Here is a 23,980-nt window from a genome sequence, read left to right on the forward strand (position 1 = left end):
CTGGAGGTTGAACGGATCCGCTTGAGAAAAAAGAAATTCTCAAGTCAAGTAATTGACACCATTCTGGCCGCCAGGCGGCCCTCAACCACTTGGATTTACGATGCCACGTGGAATAGCTTCTGCAGGTGGTGTCGTGAGTCCCAGGTTAACCCCCTCTCCCCCTCTATTGCTCAGGTCCTGGATTTCCTCCAAGAAGGCCTGCGCAAAGGGCTTTCCCCTAACACCCTGAGGTGACAAGTCACAGCCCTGTCAACCGTCGTCCCTTGCGACAACTTTGGTTCCCTCTCCCACCACCCTCAGGTTAGAGCCTTTCTCAGAGGTGCCACCAACTTGTGTCCCCCGACTGTTCACAGGTATCCTATTTGGGACCTCAACAAGGTCCTCGTTTCACTCACAAGGCACCCCTTCGAGCCTCTAAGGGAGTCCTCCCTTCAATTTTTAACTTTTAAGGTGGTTTTTCTGGTGGCCATCACATCAGCTCGGCGAGTCTCGGAAATCGCAGCCCTATCAGTCAGAAAGGACCTCTGCGTGCTTCACGCCGACCGGGTGGTCCTTCGTCCCAACCCTACCTTCCTGCCCAAGATCAACTCAACCTTCCACAGGGCGCAGAAATTGGTCCTTCCAAACTTTTGCCCCAGACCCTCGAGGGACAGGAAAATTTTGTGGCACACCCTAGATGTGAGACGAGCCTTGCGCATCTACATTAAGCGCACTCAACCTCTGCGAAGGTCAGAATCCCTTTTCCTTTCCTTTCAGCCCAGATCATTGGGGCACAAAGTATCCCCCTCAACCATCAGTCGCTGGATCAGGGCTACCATCTCCAGATGCTACCTATCACAATCCCTGCCCACACCCAGTGGAATAACAGCACATTCCACCAGGAGTGCAGCTACTTTGGCAGCCTGGGCCACCCAGGCTCCAATCACTGACATATGCTGGGCAGCCACCTGGGCTTCCCCGTCTCCCTTCATTAGGCATTACAAGATAGACGTATATGCCTCAGCGGAGACCTCGTTTGGCAGACGAGTCCTGCAGAGGGTCATCAATGACCCGGAGGGGCTTCCGGCCCAGACGGAGTCCCTCCCGTAGGACTGCCAAGCTTTGGTATGTCCCACTCTCTGGATGCTCCGAGCGGCTCGAGGGAGAATGGGCGTTGGTTCTTACCTGATACGCCCTGTCTCGGCGAGCCGCAAGGAGCATCCAGCCCCACCCTAATTTCTCCGTCTGGTGGGGGATCTTGTTTCGTCCAAGGATCCACTAGTTGGTTAGGATGAGTAAATAGCTTTTTCTTCTCGTCCTCGCAAAAACTGGGGAACGCTGCATGGAGTCACGTGGAAGGGGTGGAGCGTTCCTCAATTGAAGCTCAGCCTGTGAGAGAGGACTCTGAAGCACCTCCCACTCTCTGGATGCTCCTCGTGGCTCGCCGAGAAAGGGCGTATCAGGTAAGAACCAACGCCCATTTTCTCTTCAGCGAAAGACAGGCTCTGTCTCATGTTACATCGCTGTTATCTAAAAAGCAGGCTCATCGTGCAAGCAGGGGGAGGGGCCAAGCATTCCATTTGTCTCTGGATCCCTCCAGTTACAAGAAGATTATCTCCCTTTGTGGACTAAAAGCTAGAAATTGAATGTATTCACACCAGCTGAAGAGAATTTGCTCCTTTTTTCCCCCTTCCTCCTGAGACAAGGACTGCATCTCACTGGCCCTTCCAACCAAAAGCTTCCACAGGAAGTCAGTAATAAAAATACCTCATCACCATAGAAACGGACTGCCCATGAGGTAGAAGCCCTTTGTCTCAAAGATGCAGATTTCCCTCCCTCTCAAGATACAAAGCCTTTTGGCTTAAAAAACCTGCAGTAACTTCTTTCTCTCTCTATCTGTACAATAAACTTTAAAAAGCTCGGTTGGCTGCTGGGAGGAATTTCCCCCCCCCTTTCTCTATCCAATCACAGAGGCTCAGGAAACCTTGTTCCATTTAAAGTTATACAGTTTGTTTGGATTACAGAGAGGGATCCTTTCTTTCTTGAGTTCTGTGAACAGCCAAAGAATGTTCTAACTTACCAGGACTGACTTGCCTTGATCTCTTCATAACACAAGAAGCAATCATCGCCAAACTCCCAAAAGAAATATTAGAACGATGGATTGTTTTGTCCGATGCCTTTCTGGCCGCAAACCGCAGATGAGACCCGCCTTTCTCCAAGAATTTGTCTTCCGGCAAACAGAGTCCTGCAACAGCTTCAGAAACCTTTGCCTCAGACGCAGAGTTTATCAACCTAACAGAGACTGCTACCACAACTCTGGACCTCTCCAGCCTCTACTGCATATCTCTACAGATCGTCCACACATAACACCGAGATCGACTCCTCATCCACACACAGTTGGGAAGAGAACTCATCAGATACAACCCAATTTAGATCTCCAAATACAAGGAGAATACAGTTTTGTCCTATGCACCACACTCGTCACTCGCTGAACAGGTGCACTGGGTTTGCAGCGAAGTCACTGAGCCAATGAAAAGATCTGCTAAGGGAGTACCAATATTGCTACAAGTGTTGCAAATCCAAACACCTGTCCCAGTACTGCACAGCCAAGGTGCAATGTGACTTATGCAATAGTGACCAGCACCCAACCGCGCTACATCCAGACTCTGAGCCGCCACTGCAGTTATCTCGTAGCCCTCCTTCGGACAAGGAGCCTCAACGTAACACAGATGCACACAGGACTCCTTGGCAGACTGCCAAACCGCAACCAAAACCGAGGATGAGTGTCAACTGCAAAGCACTGTGCGCCGACTCACCGTGCACTCGTTCGTGTCTTCCCATCTGTTTAGCCAAAGTGTACCCTTAAGGATGCCCTGAACATGTGGTGAAAATGTACATGCGGATAGACACTCAAAGCACCTGCACCCTGGCCAGACCTGCATTCTTCGACCTCTTTGAGGTGCAACAGAACGAACTTTACTTCACTATATCAATGTGCCATGGACCAAGAAGCACGGCAGGGAGGAGAGCTACTGGACTCTGCATAGAGTCATTGGATGGAAGTTCCGGGTTCCCACTACTGCCCGTGTTTGAATGTGATGGGGTACCGAATGACTGCAGTCAGATTGCAACACCTGAGGTCATAAGTAGCATGCCTCAACTACAGCACCTGGCTCATCACTTCCCCGCTCTAGATCCGGAGGCTGAGATCCTACTCTTGCCGGGAAATAATGCCCCTCGTGCCTTTCTCTTCTCCGAGTCAGTCGGTGACCCTGTAGATGGCCCAGTGGCCATCAAATCTCCACTAGGATGGGGATCATAGGAATTGTCAGTGTCGATCGGATGCAGGCCCCAACCCAGGCAAATGCCTTAGCACCATCCATTCCAACAGCCTTCTGATGCCTTTTAGCACCATCGAAAACAAGAATGCCATTCCAGATTAAAAGGTTGCTGGCGATCAGTACACTTTTGCTAGGACACCCTAAACAGCTGCCAGCAACCACCAGATGTCCACTAAGATGCTCTACACGGGCATATGCCTCCGCAACACCCTTTCCAACAGCTTCCCGACACCCTTTGACACCGTGGAAGCAAGAGTACCATTCCAACCCTAAAAGGCCACCAGAAGCGACCACCAGACTTTCACCTTTGCCACCAAGAGTACCTGTACACCCTAAAAAGCCACCAGAGATGACCAGCAGACTTGCACCAAGAGGCCGAACTTGAAGATTGAACCTCGAGCTTTGCATGCTTCACTTTGTTTGATGCTTTATTAATGGCTACTGGTTTTTTTAGTTATCTAGCTAACTGTTTATCTTAGTTATATAGTTATATGCTATTCAGTTAGTATTACTGTCTACTGCTTATCTTAGTTTATAGTTAATTTTTTTTCTTCCTTTAATAGTGGAATTTACAATTACAGGTGGGGAGTGTGCTGTCCAGACAGTATATGGGAATTGGATAATTAGATAGCAATTGTGAGCGGTCCCCTTAAGGGAATGCATCATGGTAAATGTAGTTAAGGTATCCTGGAAAATGTAGTCCATGTCACGTGACCACATCTGTAATCCTGATTGGTCACTAATTTGACCCTCAGGGGTTGGGGAGGTTTTCCTCACTCTTGGCTGAACTCACAGACTCCTGGTAATTGTTTTACTTCTATCGCTACAACATGAGGGGAAAAGGATAGAAGATAAATCATCTTTTTACCTACAAGACAGATATGCAAAGGATTGGTCATTAAAGAAGAACTTCTGCCGTCTTCCTGCTATTTTACAGCTGATCCTGTGCAGCCTCAAGCTTAGGACTTTGGAGAATACCAGAACAATCTGACTGGAAAAAAAATGTTCTGGAAGGAGACAAAGGCATACCATTTCTGTACTGCTGCCAAGAAACCATGGACATTGGCCATTAAGTCACTAAGTCAGTGTTTTGTTCACTTTGAAGGAGACTTTATCTTTATGTATGTCTGCCTCCACCTAGGGCTTAGCAGTTAATTGCCATAGTCCATGCTCAGGTTGTGTGATAACCTTGTTGACGTGGCAGTGATATGAACTGATTCCTGTGTACAAGCAAACTGATGTCTACGGTAGCCAATTATGAGGCATTCTATTAAAAAGATCCTTCCTTTGTCTCAAAACCTTTCATTCTCAATGGTTAAATATTGATAGGAAACATTGTAACTGCTGTGCAACTTATTGATCTTTTAAGGCAGATTTCTAGTCATTTTCAAGATAGTAAACTTTGATTTTGCAAATAGCTGCAGGGCGTGAAAAGTACAGTTAAAGGAAAAGTTAACACCACAAAAGAATTGACCCGCCTTCGTTTCACTGCCTGCAGGATTCGATAGAAGTCTTGAAAGAGCCCATTCTCTAGCAATCTCCCCTTGTTCCAAGAATTTCCTCCGCAGGCTTCAGGCTCTCAAGCCAACAGCCCCCTCTTCCCCTCCTCCAAAGCCCTCTCCCACTGCCTGGCTTCTCCTATCTGAAAGGCAACTATGGTACAACAGAAGTCCCAATCATTGCAAGTGGTAGAAGATGCCAAAGACTCCAAGGAGACACAGCAAACAATGTGGCCTACTAAATTGTGTTAGTTAGACATCAGTCATGAATTTCTGACAGTACCTGCAGTGGTCAGATTCTTTTTAGAAGGCATTTTGAAGAGAGCTACAAAGACGAGAGGGAAATTGGAACAAAGATAAATTGCACAATGGAGCACTCAGCAGGCTGGTCTTCAGGAACCTAGCCTAGGAAAATAACTGAACTTTTAAAAAGACATATTGCAAATTTTAAACTGGGGAAAAATAGCAAGTATCTTTAAATTAATAGCACAAAGTTAGCACTTTCAATATAATCAAAAATTATGCTTAATAGTAAGATTGCAACAGTAAAAACTAATGCAAGTTAAAAAAGAAAAAAGTTCAGAAAGAAAAAGAGAAAAAATTAACAGTATAGTAAAATAGAATAAAAGAAATATAAAAAGAAATTACTCAGCAACTATAAACAATTTTAGTAACTTATCCCCTTCTCTTATAATACAACAAATGATCTCTTCTTCCTATATCCCATCTCTTATCTTTAAAGAAATCCATAAAGCTTTATAATTTCAGTCCCAATGTCAGCAATACTCACAAGAGATAACAACATATCTATTTTAAACTTGATCAAATAATTTTTGTATATTCTTTCATTTTATTTTTTAACAATTTTGATCTTCAGTAGTGTAGATCTTGATTTCTTTTCATTTTTTCTTTGTCCCTTCTCACAAAATTCTTCAAAATTTTAACAAGCCTCTTTTGTAAATCTTCAAATTACAACTGGTTGCTTAGCAACCAAAGTTCTGATGAACCTACTTGGGAGGAGGGTACCTATGACCTGGATTTGAATTTCCATCCACGGTCACATGATCTCACTTCAAGCCCTTGGCAACTGGGCCATATTTAGACATCATATGACCCTGTTTATGATGATTTATGAGGTACCAAGGAATGAATTTGAATGCTGTTTTTGTGCTGCTAAGATGTCAATTGGCCAGGAAAAACATATTTTGGGCTTAAATTCATAATGTTGCTTTTCACATTGTGCTAAACCTATGGAATACTGTAAAACCTACAGGAAACATTTGGCTTCAAGATAATAAAAATCATGTACAACTTCCAGCAGCCCGCAGCCAGCCAATGAGGAGGAATATTGGGGACTGCATTTCAATAATAAGTGTATACATAGTTGTGAATACATGAAATCGGTACATATAAGAAAAATAAAAGAAGAATAAGAGAAACAATAGGACAGGGACCTAATGATCTAAGTGCTAGAGCCCACTGCAACTACATAGCCAAAAAGGCATTAAGAGTTGTTAACCTAATCCTACGTAGCTTTTTCTCTGGTAATATCACACTACTAACCAGAGTATACAAAACATTTGCTAGACCAATACTCGAATACAGTTCATCAGTCTGAAACCCACATTACGTATCTGATATTAGCACAATTGAGAAAGTCCAGAAATATTTCACAAGAAGAGTTCTCCACTCCTCTACTCGTTGTAGAATACCTTATGCCACCAGACTTGAAATTCTAGAACTAGAAAACCTTGAATTACACTGCCTTCTTGGTCTGATGTAAGCATGGTATATAAAATCATACATTGCAATGTCCTACCTGTCAATGAATACTTCAGCTTCAACCATAACAACACAAGAGCACACAATAGATACAAACTCAAAGTTAACCGCACCAAACTTGATTGCAGGAAATACGACTTCAGCAATAGAGTGGTCAATGTCTGGAATACTCTACCCGACTCTGTAGTTTCTTCCCCAAACCCCAAAAACTTTAACCTTAGACTGTCTACTATTGACCTCACCCCTTTCCTAAGAGGTCTGTAGGGGGCGTGCATAAGCGCACCAACGTGCCTACCGTCCCTGTCCTATTGTTTCTCTTATTCTTCTTTTATTTTTCTTATATGTACCCATTTCATGTATTCACAACTATGTATACACTTATACTTATTATCTTGTAAACAATTGGCAAATCAAAATAAATAAATAAATAAATATCTGGAGGGCAGGGGTGGGTTTCAAAAATTTTAGCAAAGGGTTCTCTGCCCGGTTGCTGGGCATGGCCTAGCTGGCTTCCTGCACCACAGCCTCCCCAGGCTCTGGAGGCTCTCTGGAAGCAGGAAACGGGCCCATTTCTGGCCTTCCCAAATTTCCGGGAGGCCCATTTTTCGCCCTCCTCGAGCCTCCGTGCATGCCCTGCACTTACCTGCATCCAAAACGGGCCACGTGGGGAGTCCTGGGAGGGGTGGGGTGGGAGGGGCCAGCCAGGAGTGGGATTTGGGGGTTCTCCGCAGAATCTTAGCTAGAGGATCTCCCGAACCCCAGCAGCTCATCCCTGCTGGAGGGCCATCTTGTAAAAGAATGATTATTATTATTACTTTTATAGTCAGAGTACAACATGTGTACAAGGAGATTGGCTGAGCCTCCCTTCGTGCACCCACCCCCCAACACAACACACAGTAAAGACAGAAGTCCCTAACCCAGTCTTATTACATTATGGGACCTTGTTGCATAACACGCCGACCCTGCAAGTCTATCATACTATGTTGACATGAAGTTATTTTCCGTTCAGTCCACAGGTAGAAACTGTTCTTCAGCCTGTTGGTGTGGCTGGCTATGCTTCTATATCTCCTACCCAATGGTAGGAGAGTGAAGAAGTGCTGACGGGGTTGTGAGTCATCCCTGAGAATTTTCCTTACTCTTCTAAGGCAGAAAGTCCTAGCGAGATCATCTAGTGGTATCAGGGAACAGCCCACAATGTTTTGTGCTATGCTCATCACCCTCTGTAATGTCTTTCTATCCGTGGCTGTCAAGCCAACATATCACACCATAATGTAATATGTGAGGATGCTTTTTATTGTGGACTGATAAAAGGAGGTCATCAGTTGTTGTTCCTCTTTATTCTTTCACAAGACCCTAAGAAAATGGAGTCTCTGTTGGGCCTCTCTGGCCACCTGGGTTGTGTTGATTTTCCAGGTAAGATCTTCACTGAGGTACTCCCAGGAATTTAAAGGAGGAAACTCTCCACACAGCTCCCCTCAATGTAAAAGTGATTGAAAAAGTGATTCAAAGTGATTGAAAAAATAGCAAGAAAATTAAAACCAATAATCCCTGTGAGAGTAAAATTGAAGAATTGCTGATGTTGTAGCCTTGGACTTATTTATTTATTTATTTTATTTGGTTTGTCAATTGCTTACAAGATAATAGGTATAAGTAAAAACATAGCTATGAATATATGGATACATATAAGAAAAATAAAAAGAAACAATAGAACAGGGACGGTAGGCACGTTGGTGCGCTTATGCACGCCCCCTACAGACCTCTTAGGAAAGGGGTGAGGTCAATTGTAGAAAATCTAAGGTTAAAGTTTTTGGGGTTTGGGGAAGAAACCACAGAGTCAGGTGGAGTATTCCAGACATTGACCACTCTGTTGCTGAAGTTGTATTTCCTGCAATCAAGTTTGGTGCGATTAACCTTGAGTTTGTATCTATTGTTTGCTCTTGTATTGTTATGGTTGAAGCTGAAGTATTCATTGACAGGTAGGACAATGCAATGTATGATTTTATATACTATACTTAGATCAGACCGAAGGCGGCATAGTTCTAGATTTTCTAGGTCTAGAATTTCAAGTCTGGTGGCATAAGGTATTCTGCAATGAGTAGAGGAGTGGAGAACTCTTGTGAAATATTTCTGGACTTTCTCAACTAATGCTAATATCAGATACGTAATGTGGGTTCCAGACTGATGAGCTGTATTCGAGTATTGGTCTAGCAAATGTTTTGTATGCTCTAGTTAGTAGTGTAATATTACCAGAGAAAAAGCTACATAAGATTAGGTTAATAACTCTTAATGCATTTTTGGCTATGTAGTTACAGTGGGCTCTAGCACTTAAATCATTAGAGATGAGTACTCCAAGATCCTTGACAGAGTTTGGATCATCAACAAGGTCTTGACTATTCAGCCTGTATTTTATTTTCTGATTATTTTTTTTGCCAATATGTAAGACTGAGCATTTGTTTATTGAGATTTGAAGTTGCCATTTGTTTGACCATTCTGATACATAGTCGAGGTCTTTTTGAAAGGTATCAGTATTGTCTGTGGTGTTGAATAGCTTTACATCGTCAGTGAAGAGAACGCAGTTGATCTTAATATGATTACAGAGGTCATTTATGTAGAGTATGAAGTAAGTTGGTCCTAGAACATTGCCTTGGGGCACACAACTGTTGACAGGTACAGAATTTGACAGGACGCTCCCAATTTTGACCATTTGTTGTCTGTTTGACAGGAATGCTTCTATCCAGTTATGCAGGTGTCCAGAGATACCATAAGATTTTAGTTTTAGGAGTAGTTTGTCATGTACCACTGAATCAAAGGCTTTACAGAAGTCTATGTAGATTGCGTCTATTGTTTTGCCCTGATCGTGTTGTGTAGTCCATATGTTTTTGCAGTGTAAGAGTTGCAGATTACAGGATAGTTTTTTTCTGAAACCAAATTGTTTATTAGGGAGTAGGTTGTTTGTCTCTAATTGGAAGATAATGGATTGGTTAATAATTGATTCCATGGCTTTACAGGTGACGCAGCATAAAGAGATTGGTCTGTAATTTTCAACTAGGCTGGGGTCTCCCTTTTTGAAGATGGGGATGACCGTGGCTTGTGACCATAGTTTTGGCAAGGAGCTGGTCCTGAAAGATTTTTCAAAGATTATGCTTAGAGGTTCAGCTATGGCAGTGGATAGCTTTTTTAAGAAGTAGGCACATATTCCATACGGTCCAATATATAAAGATGGTTTTAGATTGCGTAGTGCTTTTTCAACATTGTCTTCTGTAAAATCAATATGTATTAGATCATTGTAGTTTTCTGTGGTTCGGCTAGGAAATACTGGGCATGATCCATTGCTGTTTACAAATACTGAGCCAAAGAATGTGTTAAAGATGTTTTGCTTTAATGGTGTTGTTGTTGCAGTCTTTACAATTAGGTCCTATCAGTGGTGGGATGGACCTTGAGTCTTTTAGTTTGTTGATTACAAAATTGTAAAAAGTGCAGGTGGAATTGGTGCGTAGAAGGTTTTCCTCTTGTTTAATGTGATAATTGGTGCATTCAGTCTTTATCTGGTGGCATAATTTTTTTCTAAATTTTTTATTGATTTTTTAAACACAGACATAAACAAACAAAACATAAAAACATCAACCTTTCTTCCATGAATATACAAGCAGTGTGTCGGTTGGTTTACAAATTTTTTGTGCATCCATTTCATAGTCATTAATTACAGTTACATCATATAATAACTCATATTCTCAATCAGAAATTAAATACCCTAGTATCATTATTATTCAATCATTTGACAATAATTTTATTCATTCATATTTTGCGAGATAACTATAATTTACTTGGTATCATTTTGTAACAATTCATATAATCTTCCCAAATCTATCATAAAAAATTTTTTTATAGATAAAGAAAGAAAAAAAATACATCTTTATATATTTATTATTTTCTAAGATTCTACATATTTCATTATTGTATTTTATTATCTAACCATTGATAAAAAAGGTCCCAAATTTTATAGAATTGTTTATTCTCTTGCTCTCTAATTTCAAATGTCAATCTACTCATTTCAGCACATTCCAATATTTTCTTAATGGTTTCCTCCTGCGATGGTATTTTCTCATTTTTCCAGTTTTTAGCAAATACAATCCTAGCCGCTGTTAAAACATTTACAATCAGGTATTTCAAATCTTTGCTATATGTATCAGGTAAAATTCCCAATAAAAATATATATGGTTTCAAATCTGTATGTTTTTTGGTCATTTTTTCCAACCATGTGGATTCTAGTCCAGTATTTTCTAGCATCCGCACAAGTCCACCACATATGATAATATGAGCCAGGTATCTGATGACATTTCCAACATTTTTCGGATTTATTCTTGAACATTCTTGCTATTCTTGTCGGGGGGAAATGCCACCTGTAAAACATCTTATACAAATTTTCTTTATATGCTGTTGACATTGTCATTTTATAATTTTGAGACCACAATTTTTGCCATTTCTCTAAATCAATCCCATATCCAAAATTCTTCCCCCAAGCAATCATAGTTTCTTTAACTTGTTCTTCTTCTAGTTTAGTTTCTAATAAATATCCATACAATTTTTAAATCACCTTTTCATCAGTACCTGTCAAAATCTTATCTACGTCAGTCAATTTGTCATAAAATCCTTCTGTTTTGAGATCTTCATCATACCTTGAATGTATTTGCGCATATGAAAACCAATTCATTTTTATACCTTGTTCCTCTAGATTTTGCATCGATTTAATTTCACCCTTTTCATTCAATATTTCACCATTATCTAACTGTTTGTTCCTTTTTGTATATTATAGGATAAGAAAATGCTTCAATAGTCGATAACCAGACTGGAATTTTCAAATACCATTGTCTTTTAGTCTTCTCCCAATTTAACCACAAAGACTCCTGTATATAGTGTCTTCTAAAATATCCCTGTGTTTTAGTTCCCTTGTACCATAAAAAAGCATGCCACCCCAACAACAAGTCATGTCCTTCTAGTGTCAACAATCTAGTATTTCTTAATGTTATCCATTCCTTAACCCACATCAAATTTGTAGCTTGGTAATACAACTCCCAATTAGGCAAACCAAATCCTCCTCTAATTCTAGCATCTTGCAAAAGTTTTAATTTTATTCTTGCTTTCTTACCTTGCCATATATATTTCAACACCATTTTATTTAAATCTTCAAAGTAGTCTTTTCCAAGCCTAATTGGAATTGTTTGAAACGAATATAGGATTCTGGGTAATATATTCATCTTGATTGTTGAAATTCTCCCTATTAATGACAGTTGTAGATTTTCCCATTTCGCCAAGTCAAGGGCTATCTGCTGCTTAAGTTTAATATAATTGTTCTCTTTTAATGTACTACATCTTGCTGTGAGATGTATCCCCAAATACTTAATCTTATTCGTGACTTGAATTTTCAATAGATCTGCCAATTCTTCCTTTTGTCTTGATAACAAATTCTTTGTCAAAAACTTTGTCTTATCTTTGTTAATTTTCAAACCAGCCACCTTGCCATATGCCTCTATCTTTTCCAGTAATTTTGGTGCTGTTTCTAATGGGTCTTCTAAGATAAAAACCAAGTCATCCGCAAAGGCTTGCAGTTTAAATTCTTCCTTTTTAATTTTCATTCCTTTTATACTCTTTTCGTCTCTAATATTTCTAATCAACACCTGCAAAGTTAACACAAACAGCAAAGGTGATAGTGGGCACCCTTGTCTTGTTCCTTTTCTTATATTAATAGAGTCTGTCAATTCTCCCTCTATCATTACCTTTGCCGTTTGCTTATAGTATATGGCTTCTATTGCTTGAATAAATTTTCTGGCAAACCCCATCTGTTCCAACAATAACATGAATCGCCAATTCACATTATCAAATGCCTTTTGTGCATCTAAAAATATCAAAGCCATTTGCTTTTCAGGGTGTGCCTCATAATACTCCAAAGTATCCAGAATTACTCTCATATTATCTTTGATTTGTCTCTTTGGCAGAAATCCATTTTGATCAGAATGAATAAAGTTATTTAGATATTTTTTAAGTCTTTCTGCCAGTATTGAAGCAAAGATTTTATAATCTGCATTTAGTAGGGAAATAGGTCTATAGTTCTTAATTTGTAATGGGTCGGCCTCCTCTTTAGGAATAAGTGTAATATAGGCTTCTGACCATGATTTAGGTATCTTCTTCTTTAACATAACTTCATTCATAACTTCTAGCAATGGAAGATTCAACGCTTCTTGTAATAAAATTCTTTATAAAATTCTGCCGGAAGTCCACCTGGTCCTGGTGCTTTTCCATTATTTTGCTTCTTAAGTGCTTCAGTTAATTCCATCATTGTTATATTGCTTTCTAGCATTTCTTCAGTCTCTTTAGGTATCTTAGGTAAATTAGCATTCTGTAAATACTGCTTGACTCTTTTCTCATTGATATTCTCTTGCTTATATAATTCCCCATAGAAATCTTGGATAATTTCCTTCTTTTCTTTGTTGCCATAGCAGACTTGACCTTGGTCATCTATTAATTACAATATTTTCCTTGATTCTTTCTCTTTTCTCAATTTATATGCTCCATCTACCTGGTTTATTTGCATCTTCAAAGTAATTCTGTTTAGCACCTCTAATTTTCTGTGCTAGTTCTTCTTTCTCTATTTGACCCATTTTGTGTTTAATTATATCCATTTTTAGCTTAATGTCCTTTTTCTGTGGCTTTTTCTGTAGCTCTTTTTCAAGAGTTTTATGCTCATCTTCTAAAATCTTAGTGGCTTGCCTTTTCCTAATATTCCTTTTCCTTGTATAATCAATTATCAAGCCTCTAGCATATGCCTTCATTGTATCCCATACATTCTGAATTGATGTATCTTCTTTTTTATTTTCTCTAAAGAAAAAGGCCAGTTCTTTCTCCATCCGCTGTGTAAAGTCTTTTTCCTTTAAAATAGTATTGTTTAGCGTCCATCTCGATCTTCTTTTTTGTCCTTTCCATTTGACTGTCATTGGATTATGGTCTGCCCAAGTACTTGTTTCAATATTTACTTCTTGGATATTAGATAGTAATTCTGTTGACATCCATATCATATCTATTCTGGACCATGATAAATGTCTATTTGAATAAATATATTGTTATATTTATTGTTATATATTAGTATATTGTTTAGTTTTGGCATTTCTTTCTCTCCATGTATCTTTTAGATTTAATTCCTCAGCCATTTTAAGGAAGGATTTTGGGAGAATCTTTCTGTTTTGCTTTGTTGTAGTTGCTGCATAGTCCAGTCTATAATTCCATTAAAATCTCCTATTATAACTATATTGGCATAGTCCAGTTCAATTAATTTCATATGTAATTTTTTATAAAATTCTTCTTGTTTATCATTTGGGGCATAAATTGCAATCAGGAGTGTTTTCATATTATTGTCCATTATTTCCACCATTAATACTCTTCCATCTTCATCATTGTAAATCAGTTTTGCTGGAGTGGTCTCTTTAATATATAAAACCACTCCTCTTTTCTTACATTGGGTTAGAGAAGTAAATATTTTCCCTAATTTTGGATGTACCAACAGTTGTTCATGTTGTTTTTTGATATGTACTTCTTGTAGACAAATTATATCAAATTTTAATTTCTCTAATTTATGAAAAGCTTTCCTTCTTTTAACAGCTGAGTTAAGTCCATTTATATTAATTGTGATCAAATTTTTTTCTTCCATGTTTATATTTTATAGTTGGGTTTGGCAGCTCTCGTAGATCTTGGTTCACGTTCTTTGATTTCCACCTGTCCACCTACTGTGCCGTCTTCTTTTTCAGTCTTTATTTGGTCGTCTTGGAATTCAGTTAGTGAGATCTCTTTTTCTGCCTCTTCCTCTTTCCTTCCAAAAAATTCTGAGTAAAATAGTTCTGCTTTCTCAATTGAATCAATTCTGTGTCTCTGTTCTTGCCATGTAAACATTAACCCTTCTGGGATCAGTCATCTATAATTCACCTCTTTTTTCAGTAACATTTTAGTCAGGAATCGATATTCTCTTCTCATCTCTCTGACTCTTCTAGGTATTTGTTTTAAGACCACAATCTCCTTGCCTTTGTATTTCAGCGTTTTCTCTCTTGCTACTTGTAATATTTGTGTTTTAATGGCTTTTTTTGTAAATCTGATATGAACTTCTCTTGGTAGGTTATTTCTCATCGCATATCTTGTAAAGACTCGGTATACCTCATCTACTCCATCCATCATCTTCTCTTGAGTTATTTCCAAAGCTTCAGCCAGTATTTCTATCATTATCTCAGCTAGGTTCTCTCCTTTTTTCTCCTCTATGTTTTGAAATCTGAGATAAAATTCTGATCTGTCCATCTCCCATTTCAGCATCCCACTTTTATCTTGTTCAACCACCGTTAGTCTACTATCGATATCTCCAATGTTCTTGTCTCTTTATTTATCTTCTTCTTCAATTTTTTGGAATCTCTCATCATACTTCAACATCATTTGTTGAATATTCTGCACTTTTTCATCGGTTTTCCCTATTCTTTGTTCAATGTTCTCTGTTCTTTGTTCAATGTTCTCTGTTCTTTGTTCAATGTTCTCTATTTTCTTTTCAATAGTCTCTGATCTTGTTTTAAGATCTTGGATTCCTTGCATAATCATCTGCAGAGTCACTTTTTCTTGATCTTTGTCTTGCTTTTAACATTGTCTGTATTGAACGTTGTCCTCCAGATGGTGGGGAGGCGGAAGTAGTAGTTGAGGAGCCAGAAGCTGTAAATTTCCTACTCATTTTGAACGATTCAAAATCTTCAGGTTCTTCTAAACCTTAATCCAATTGTAAAGTAGCCAATTATAATCCACAGTGAAAAATAAAAATGGTAGAAGGGGAAAAAAAGCCCAATAATAATAATAAAAAGAAAAAGAAAAAGGAGTCAAAATTTCTTCAGGTTCTTCAACACCTTAATCCAATTGGAGGGTCTCAAGTGAAAAAACATATATATATATATTTGTTTTCTTAAGTTTTCGCAGGTACTTACATGTATGGTATTCAGCTTTGTTCGGGTATTTTCCCACGTCATTGTAGTTGTGCTTTTAAAGTTGTAGCAACGTTTTGGCAGAATCTCATCTGCCATCATCAGGCTTCTGTATAGTGTTCATCTGTGAGTCAGACTTTTATAGTGGTTTCAGATTTAAATTTGGGGCAGCCTATTGCTGTGCCAGAATGGTTTTTTCTTCATCCTGATTGGTTGGGAGTCTTGGTCTGTGTTTATTGGTCTTGGAGTTTGCTGTGTTCTGCTTGATTGGTGTTTCTAATATCTTTTGTCTGTTTTGGGGCTCTTTTTGTATCTTGATTGGCTGGCAACATTGTATTCCTTTATTGGAGGCCTTTAGTGCAGCTTGGCTCCGGGTAAATGGACGGCTATCATTTGTTAGGAAGCTAGGTTTCATCTGGGTGCCTGGTTGGGGTGTGTTTGAGCTGGAGGTATCAGGGGGGATCTGTTTGTGCCCAGGTGCTTGTCTGGCTAGTTGTGTGGAGATTTTTTTGTTTGTGAGTGCAGGCTTCCAAATGATTGACAGTCTGGTGGAATCATCTCTTCTATTCATGCTTTCTGGTCTTTTTTCAATCTCTATGGCTTCTCTGATGATTCTGTGGCTGGGGTTTTCTATAGTGGCTAGGGTTTTGGTGCCATTGAAGTTGATGCTATGACCTGTGGCTTTCATGTGTTGGACTAGTGAGGAAGTGTGTTCCAGCTTTTTTACTGCATTTTTGTGTTCATCCAGGCGGATACTTATTCTTCTATTGGTCTGTCCAATGTATGTGGCCGGGCATGATGCACAGGGGACTTCGTATATGCCCTGGTTTTCCAGGTCAATTTTATCTTTGGGGTTTCTAAGGATGGCTGCTATTTTTCTGTCTGTTTTGAAGGCAGTCTTGATGTGATGTCTGTGTAGTATCTTACTGATTTTGTCTGTAGTACCTCTTATGTAGGGCAGGACAGCTGTTCCATAGGTCTGTTCATCTTCTGGGTCTCCATTATGTCTCAGTGTGTTTTTGTGGATCAAGCCGGTGATTTTGCTTTTGTGGAAGCCGTTGGCTGTCAGTACTTTAGTCAGGGTGCATAGTTCAGTCTTTATGTGTGTCTTGTCTGCCAGGCATTTGGTTCTAGAAATTAGTGTTTTAGCATGGAGTTTATCTGTGCTGGGTGGTGGTGGGATTGGGCGTTGAGGTAGCGGTTGGTGTGTGTTTTCTTCTGGTATATGGTGTGTCCTAGTGTGCCATCTGTTTTTTTTTTTTTTTTTGTAGATTAGTACATCTAGGAATGGTAGTTGTTTGTTTGTTTCTGTTTCCATGGTGAACTTGATTTTGGGGGGTGTGCTGTTTAGGTGTGTTAGGAAATTGTTTAGGTTTTCTTTTCCATGGGGCCAAATCACGAATGTGTCATCGATGTATCTTAACCATAGTTTGGGTTTGAGGATGGCATTGGCCAGGGCTCTGGATTCGAATTCTTCCATGAACAGGTTTGCAATGACGGGTGACAGTGGTGATCCCATAGGGGCTCCTTCAATTTGTATCTTTGTCCTTTGTATATGAAATATGTGTTGGTTAAGCAGTGTTCTGTTAGTTCCATGAGGTGTTTAGCTGGTTGGTATTTATTTTTGATGATTTCAAGGGGTTTCTTTTATCGGGACTTGAGTGAATAGTGAAACCACGTTAAAACTTACAAGCAGATCTTCTTGCTCCACGTGTAGATCTTTGATCATTTCCAAGAAGTGGTATGAGTTTTGTACATGTGAAGCTGCTGTTTCAGCATGGGGCTGTAGCTGTTTTGCTAAGTGTTTAGCTAGGTTTTGTAGTGGTGCTCCTCTGGAGCTGACTATGGGTCTGAGAGGTATGCCTTCTTTGTGTATTTTTGGGAGGCCGTATAGTTTGGGGCATCTGGAAGATTTTTCTCTTGGTATGATCGTGTGTTGGATCTCTTTGCTTATGTGGCTGGTTATAATTTTCTTCTTGGTTAATTTTTCCAGATATGTGGTTGGGTCTGTGTTTATGGGTTTGTATGTGGAGTCTTGGAGTAGGTCTGTCAATTTTGTTTCATAGTCTTTTCTGTCCATTACTACTGTGGCATTCCCTTTGTCTGCTGGGAGTATGATTATGCTGCTATCTCTTTTCAGGGTTTGTAGCGCTTTAATTTCTTCTTTCTGCAAGTTGCTTTTGGGTGGTTTGCTTGTGCATAGGATGTTGGTAACTTGGTGTCTTATTTTATCAGCTTCATCTGTATTTAATTTGGTTAGGCTGGATTCTACTGCACATATGATGGATTCTGTGGGGATTTTTTTTTGGGTGCTATGGCATAATTGAATCCTTTGGTTAGGACATCTGTTTCTGTTTTGGTGAGTTCTCTGTTGGAAACGTTGTATACTAATTGTTTCAGGTGTTGTTGTGAGTTGTTGGGGGCTTTCTTGTCATGTTCTAATTTCTTTAGTTTCTTCAAGAGTTTATCATTTTTGTAAGTGGTTTCAGATTCAGCTCTCCAAGTTGTAAGTTGTTTTATCTTGTCCCAAAGTAGAGGGTGGATTTTGCTGCTCAGTTCCAGGTGTAGTGCTAGCAAATCTTTGTTTAACTGATCCAATTGGAATCTCTTACTGTGGAGTTCGTTCCTGAGTAGCCATTTCAGTTCTTTTCAGGATACGTTTAGTGGCTGCTGTGCTGTTAATTTGAAGCAGGTTGGTGTTGTATTGTTGTCTCTGCAGCTGCGTAGGAATTTGAGGTCACATAGTATTCCTGCTCTTTTGATTTCCAGCTTCTCATAGTTTATTTCCTCCTCGTAGAGGTTTGATATTTGTTTTCTTAAGTTTTTGCAGGTACTTACATGTATGGTATTCAGCTTTGTTCGGGTATTTTCCCACGTCATTGTAGTTGTGCTTTTAAAGTTGTAGCAACGTTTCAGCAGAATCTCATCTGCCATCATCAGGCTTCTGTATAGTGTTCATCTGTGAGTCAGACTTTTATAGTGGTTTCAGATTTAAATTTGGGGCAGCCTATTGCTGTGCCAGAATGTTTTTTTCTTCATCCTGATTGGTTGGGAGTCTTGGTCTGTGTTTATTGGTCTTGGTCTCCATTTACCTGGAGCCAAGCTGCACTAAAGGCCTCCAATAAAGGAATACAATGTTGCCAGCCAATCAAGATACAAAAAGAGCCCCAAAACAGACAAAAGATGTTAGAAACACCAATCAAGCAGAACACAGCAAACTCCAAGACCAATGCGGAGGTCCACGAACCAGGGGCGGCGTGGCCAATAAGGTGCCATGAGAAGCAGTTCCGCCTTCTTGTGAAGTACCCTCTGAAGGACAAGGGGCACCAGAGGAGGGAAAGCATAGAGAAGGCCCCTGGGCCACGAGCACCGAAGGGCGTTGTAGTCCTCTGCCCCAGGGGAAGGGAATCTTGAGATGAACCTTGGAAGTTGGGTATTGAGGGGGGAGGTGAACAGGTCTACTACTGGAGGACCGAAAATGGCAGACGCCTCCCTGAACAGGGCTGGGTGGAGGCGCCACTCCGACTGGTCTATGGTGGCCCTGCTCAACCAGTCTGCTCGGGTGTTGGAAATACCCGAGATGTGGTCCGCCCTGAGGGAAAGGAGGTGAGACTCCGCCCACCGACAGAGACGTTCGGCCTCCCTCATTAGGCGTGATGATTGAGTGCCCCCCTGTTTGTTGATGTGGGCTTTGGCCGTGATGTTGTCGGTGAGGATGAGAACGTGGCGGCCGCGTACCTGGGGGAGGAAACTGCAGAGGGCCAGGTGGACGGCGCGGAGCTCCAGCCAGTTTATGTTGCACAGTTTCTCTGTCGCTGACCATCTGCCCTGTGCTGTAAGGGACTGTAGATGAGTGCCCCATCTGGACAGACTGGCGCCTGTGGTAACGGTGAGCCTTGGGAGCTCCTTGAGGAGGCAGCCCTTGTTGATAGAAGCCTTGTTCCACCAAAGAAGGGAAGTGAGCACCCTTGGTGAGACCCTGACCTTGCATTTTGAATTGCTTGATCCGGATCGTTGGTACGGGAGCAGGAACCACTGGAGGGATCTGGAGTGGAAACGGGCCCAGGGAATAATGGAAAGACAAGATATCATTTTACCCAGTAATTGGGAAAGGGAGACCCTCTTGAGACGTCTGATGTCTTTGACGGATTTTTGGATGCTGAGGAGTCTCTCCGGGGATAGGAACACCCTCCCTTTCACAGTGTCGATTACCGTTCCCAGGTGGGATATCCTGGTGGAAGGGGATAATTGGCTTTTCTTCCAATTGATGAGGAACCCGTGTTCCTGGAGGGAGGTCAGGGTGGTACGGGTATCCCTCACTGCCTGGTCCCTCGAAGGGGAGAGGATGAGGATATTATCCAGGTAACAGTGGAGACGCACCGGGAGGGATCTGAGATGGGCAGCTAGAGCAGCCAGGACCTTGGTGAAGCCAAGGGCAGAAGCCAACCCAAACGGGAGAGCTACGTATTGAAAGTTGAGGTTATTGTAGGAGAAACGCAGATATCTGTAATGGGAGGGTCGGATTGGGATGTGGAGGTATGCCTCTGAGAGGTCAATGGATGACAACCAGTCTCCCTGCCTAACTCCCAGTAGGATGGATTGCAGCGTGTTCATCTTGAATTTGCGGAATACAAGATGTTGGTTAAGCCGCTTTAAATCCAGAATCGCTCTCCATCCCCCTAAGCGTTTGGGTACCATGAATAGATGGGAATAGAATCCCTGTCCTCTTTGAGACTGAGGGACGGGCTGGATGGCCTGGATTGCAAGTAGGTGCTGAATGGCAGAGTCCATGAGGCTGCGCTTGGTGTGGTTCTTGGGGAGGGGGCATGGCATGAAAAAGTCGGGGGGGGGGGGGGGTAGATTGAAATTTGAGGGTAAGGCCAAACGTAATGGTGTCCCTCACCCAAGTGTCAGAAGTGGAGTCGTCCCATTGGTTGGCGAATGCCTGAAGGCGTCCGCCAATGGGGATCAAATCTTGTGGTCTATCGGGAACACTGGAAGGGCCGGCTACCAGGGCCTCGAAAGGGCCTTTTGAAGCTACCGCCCCTTCTGAGCCTGTCAGAGGGGTCGGTCCTTTCTTGAGGCTGGCTCAACCCGAAGGGTGCCTTGGGGAGAAGGAAGATTGGAAATAGGGATGAAAGGGAGCTCTCCGAAAGGGCTGAAGGGACCTGGGCTCTGACTTTCGGGTGAGGGAAGGAAGAAATTTCTTCTTGTTCCGCCCTTCCACTAATAGGGGATCCAAGGATGGTCCGAACAGTTTATTGCCCACGAGGGGAGCGGAAGCCAGTCTAACCTTATTTTTGAGGTCTGCCTGCCAATGCTTTAACCAAAGCAGACGGCGGGCAGCGACGTGGGAGGAAATGGCTCTGGTTGAAAATTTAACCGAGTGGAAAGTGGTGTCGGCCGAGAACTCGGCAGCGGCCGTGATTTTGGCTATGTCCTGATGGGCTCGGACATTGGAGATTGGGACGTGCTGCTTGAGCTGGCGGAGCCAGCGAATGGAGGACCTGGTAAAGAATGAGGTGGCCGTGGTCGATCTAATTGCCCAGGCGTCTGATTGATGAGCTCGGCGAAGAGCCAGTTCGGCCCGCTTGTCGTCCAGCTTCAAGGCCTCTAAGGGGTCGGTGAGGGTGGAGGAAACGGCCAGACCCACGATGGGTTCATCAACCTCCGGGGTGCCTAGTAAGTTGGAAAGGTCTGGGTCCAGGTTGAAAAACTTCTTGTCGTGGGCTGATGGGTCCGGGGGGCCGCAGACGAAGCTAACTGCTTGGACACCAGGTCAAGGAAGATGGGAGGGATAACCTCTGCTTCCACTACTGGCTGTTTAAAAATGGAGTCCTCTGGGCCTTCCGATTCAAGGGGAGAGGGCTCAAGGGGGCCTGGGACTTTAATCCAGAAATGTTTCTGGTCTTGTACAGGAGAGATTTGAATAATTGGGGCTTGAATAACCCTACAAAGGCTGGTTGGTCAGGAGTGAGGCCCTCATCCTCAGACATCTCCGCTTCAGAAGGCTCCACGTCGGAGAGGGGCTCGTGATACTGTGAAGACCCCAACTCAAATTCCTCCTCCTCCTCCTCCCTGAATGGATCCAAACCCCCTTCCGCCTCCTCCTCCACCTCCCCGACTGAAGGGGAAACCTCCCCCTGAGGGGGTACCTGATCCTGGAGCGGTTCTGATCTGAGAGGGAGGGATCTTACGGAGAGAGATTCAGGCTCGGGGGCCAGCAGGAGGAGGCCTGGCCTGACTATCTGTTGGAGTCCTTCCACAATGCCCTGTCGGATAGCCGACTCCATCCAGGCTTTCAGATGCTTCGGAACCTCTTACTCAAGAGGTTCCTCTTGGCGCAGGCCAGCGGCTGTGGGGGTAAAAGTAGCTTCTGGTGTTCGTCCGGCCGAGGTCCCAGGAGCCTGGTGACCTTGAGAGGTTGAGCTGCACCTGGATAGGGAGGAATAGGCTAAAGGAGGAGGGGGTTGGGTGGAGGGAGAGGGAGTGGGAGGTGGAAACACCGGAGGCACTGATCCTGCCTGTCTGGTGCGTCTATCAAACTCTTTTTCTAATGCCTTATGGCGTCTTAAAGCATCCCTCTGTGAGGCTTTGGAGGTATCCTTAGCCTGCCTGCGCAGATGGTGGGTCTTGGACTTGGCCTTCAAAGAAGAGCCCTTAGACGGATTGCTCTCTGCCATTTCAAGGATAATTGATAAGAGGCGGTAGACACACCTAGGGGTCGGCCTATGACAAAAGCCGGGAGCCCTAGCAAAATTCTTTCGCCCCCTTCTATTTCTGTTTTTTTTTAACTTCCTCTTTCTCCTTGCTTTCCCTTTTAATTTTTATTTATTTATTTATTTATTTATTTATTATTTTTATGTATTATTATTATTATTATTATTATTATTATTATTATTGAAAAACGAAGATGTAGGGGAAAAAAGGTATTTTTTGTATCCAATCTCCTAATGAACGCTGAAGGCCTGAAGAGAGAGCAGGCCGAGACCGACTGCCTTCCCAGGCAAGAACTGGGTGGAAGTGATGTTGTTGTAGATACTACTGCTGCTGGCTGAGACAGCTGTGGGAGATTACTGGAGTTAGCCTCCGTTTGAGGAGGCTGAAGGCAGAAAAACAAGATCTATGCACTGAGCAGGCCTACGGGTCCTGCTGCTGGCTTGAAATAACGCAGCGTTCAATGCGAGTTTAATAAACTCGAACAACAAAATGGCGCCCAGCCATGAGGTGGCGCCAAAATGGTGGCCGCCTGCAATGGGGACGACGGGGCCTCTCAGCCACGTAAGGAAAAAACACCTCCCCAGGGACACAGCAGATCCGCAATAGAAGAGAGCAAAGGAAACGAAATAAAAACTCACTTGGAGAAAAAAACGGTGTTCGGGAGGGGGGAGAACGGAACGGAACAAAGCGGAATTAGCGAAAATAGCAAGGAGAACTAAGAGGGAGGAAGACAGCAGGGCTGGGCAACTCCGGAGGGAGTGGGGGGGGTAGCGTGAGGACACTGCTAGCCCTCCCCTTGCCACCCACTGGGCGAGCAAACCACGCTACCCAGGGGAATTTGGAGTCCGGACCACTGCGCAGGGCTAAGGATCTAAAATAAGAAAAATAATACAACCTGAAAGGAAATGAATCAGCAAAGGGAGAATTTGAAACGGCCAAGGAGAAAACACTAGATACGCCTAGTCTCTCAAGAGGCTGAGCAAAACTGGGGAACGCTACGCTGGAGCCACGTGATGGTGGGAGGAGCGTTCCTCAAAATTAAGCTTAGCCTACAGCTGCAATGACTGAAGCACTGCCCACTCTCTGGATGATCCGATCAGCTCTAAGGAGAACGGCTGCGATCTCAGACCTCTGAGATTGCATGCCATATCATCGTGACACCAGCTCCGCCCTCCATCTGGTGGCATAAATTTTTGTATCAGCTTTTGAAGTTGGCAACATGGCCAGATTTGTTTTTCTGCCAGAGTGATCTCTTTTTGGATTGAAGCTTCCTTATTGTTATGGGTAATTTGTTTTTTCTGGTTTTGGGAGTTGTTAATGGTACATATAGTTTGATGACTCTTTTGACTTCAAGTAAAAATATGTTGTAATGGTCTTCAACGGTATTGCATCTAGTGAATAGAGATTGCCAATCAAGGGATGAGAGATCGTTGTCTATAAGATCATAGTTGCCTTTTTTGAAGTTATAATTGGGGATCACATTATTGTGTTGATTTTTGTGTGGATGTATGTTGAGACAAAAGTCAATCATGCTGTAGTCACTGTTGGAAAAGGATTCTTTAATTTGTCTTCCGTACATTAAATTCAAACTATTGCAGAAGATGAGATCGAGGCATTTGTTAAGTCTAGTATTGTGGGTTACTAGTTTTTCCAGTCCCAGGTT

At 42.2% G+C, this 23,980-nt stretch overlaps 1 protein-coding gene across 1 annotated transcript; it reads right to left on the reverse strand.

The window, feature by feature from the left end:
• Positions 1–2,444: 2,444 nt before the first annotated feature.
• On the reverse strand, positions 2,445–21,381 carry LOC148128996 (uncharacterized). The gene is made up of 3 exons (XM_087945894.1): positions 19,810–21,381; positions 18,845–19,642; positions 2,445–2,732 (listed from the first exon to the last, which is right to left on the reverse strand). The coding sequence occupies exons 1-3, from the start codon at positions 20,428–20,430 to the stop codon at positions 2,445–2,447; spliced, it is 1,707 nt and encodes a 568-aa protein (XP_087802020.1). The 5' UTR covers positions 20,431–21,381.
• Positions 21,382–23,980: the final 2,599 nt, after the last annotated feature.

This window comes from Notechis scutatus, chromosome Z (genome assembly GCF_049901735.1).
Source record: "Notechis scutatus isolate UNSWTSFEM ecotype Mainland chromosome Z, rNotScu1.2, whole genome shotgun sequence".
Taxonomy (NCBI): Eukaryota; Metazoa; Chordata; class Lepidosauria; order Squamata; family Elapidae; genus Notechis; species Notechis scutatus.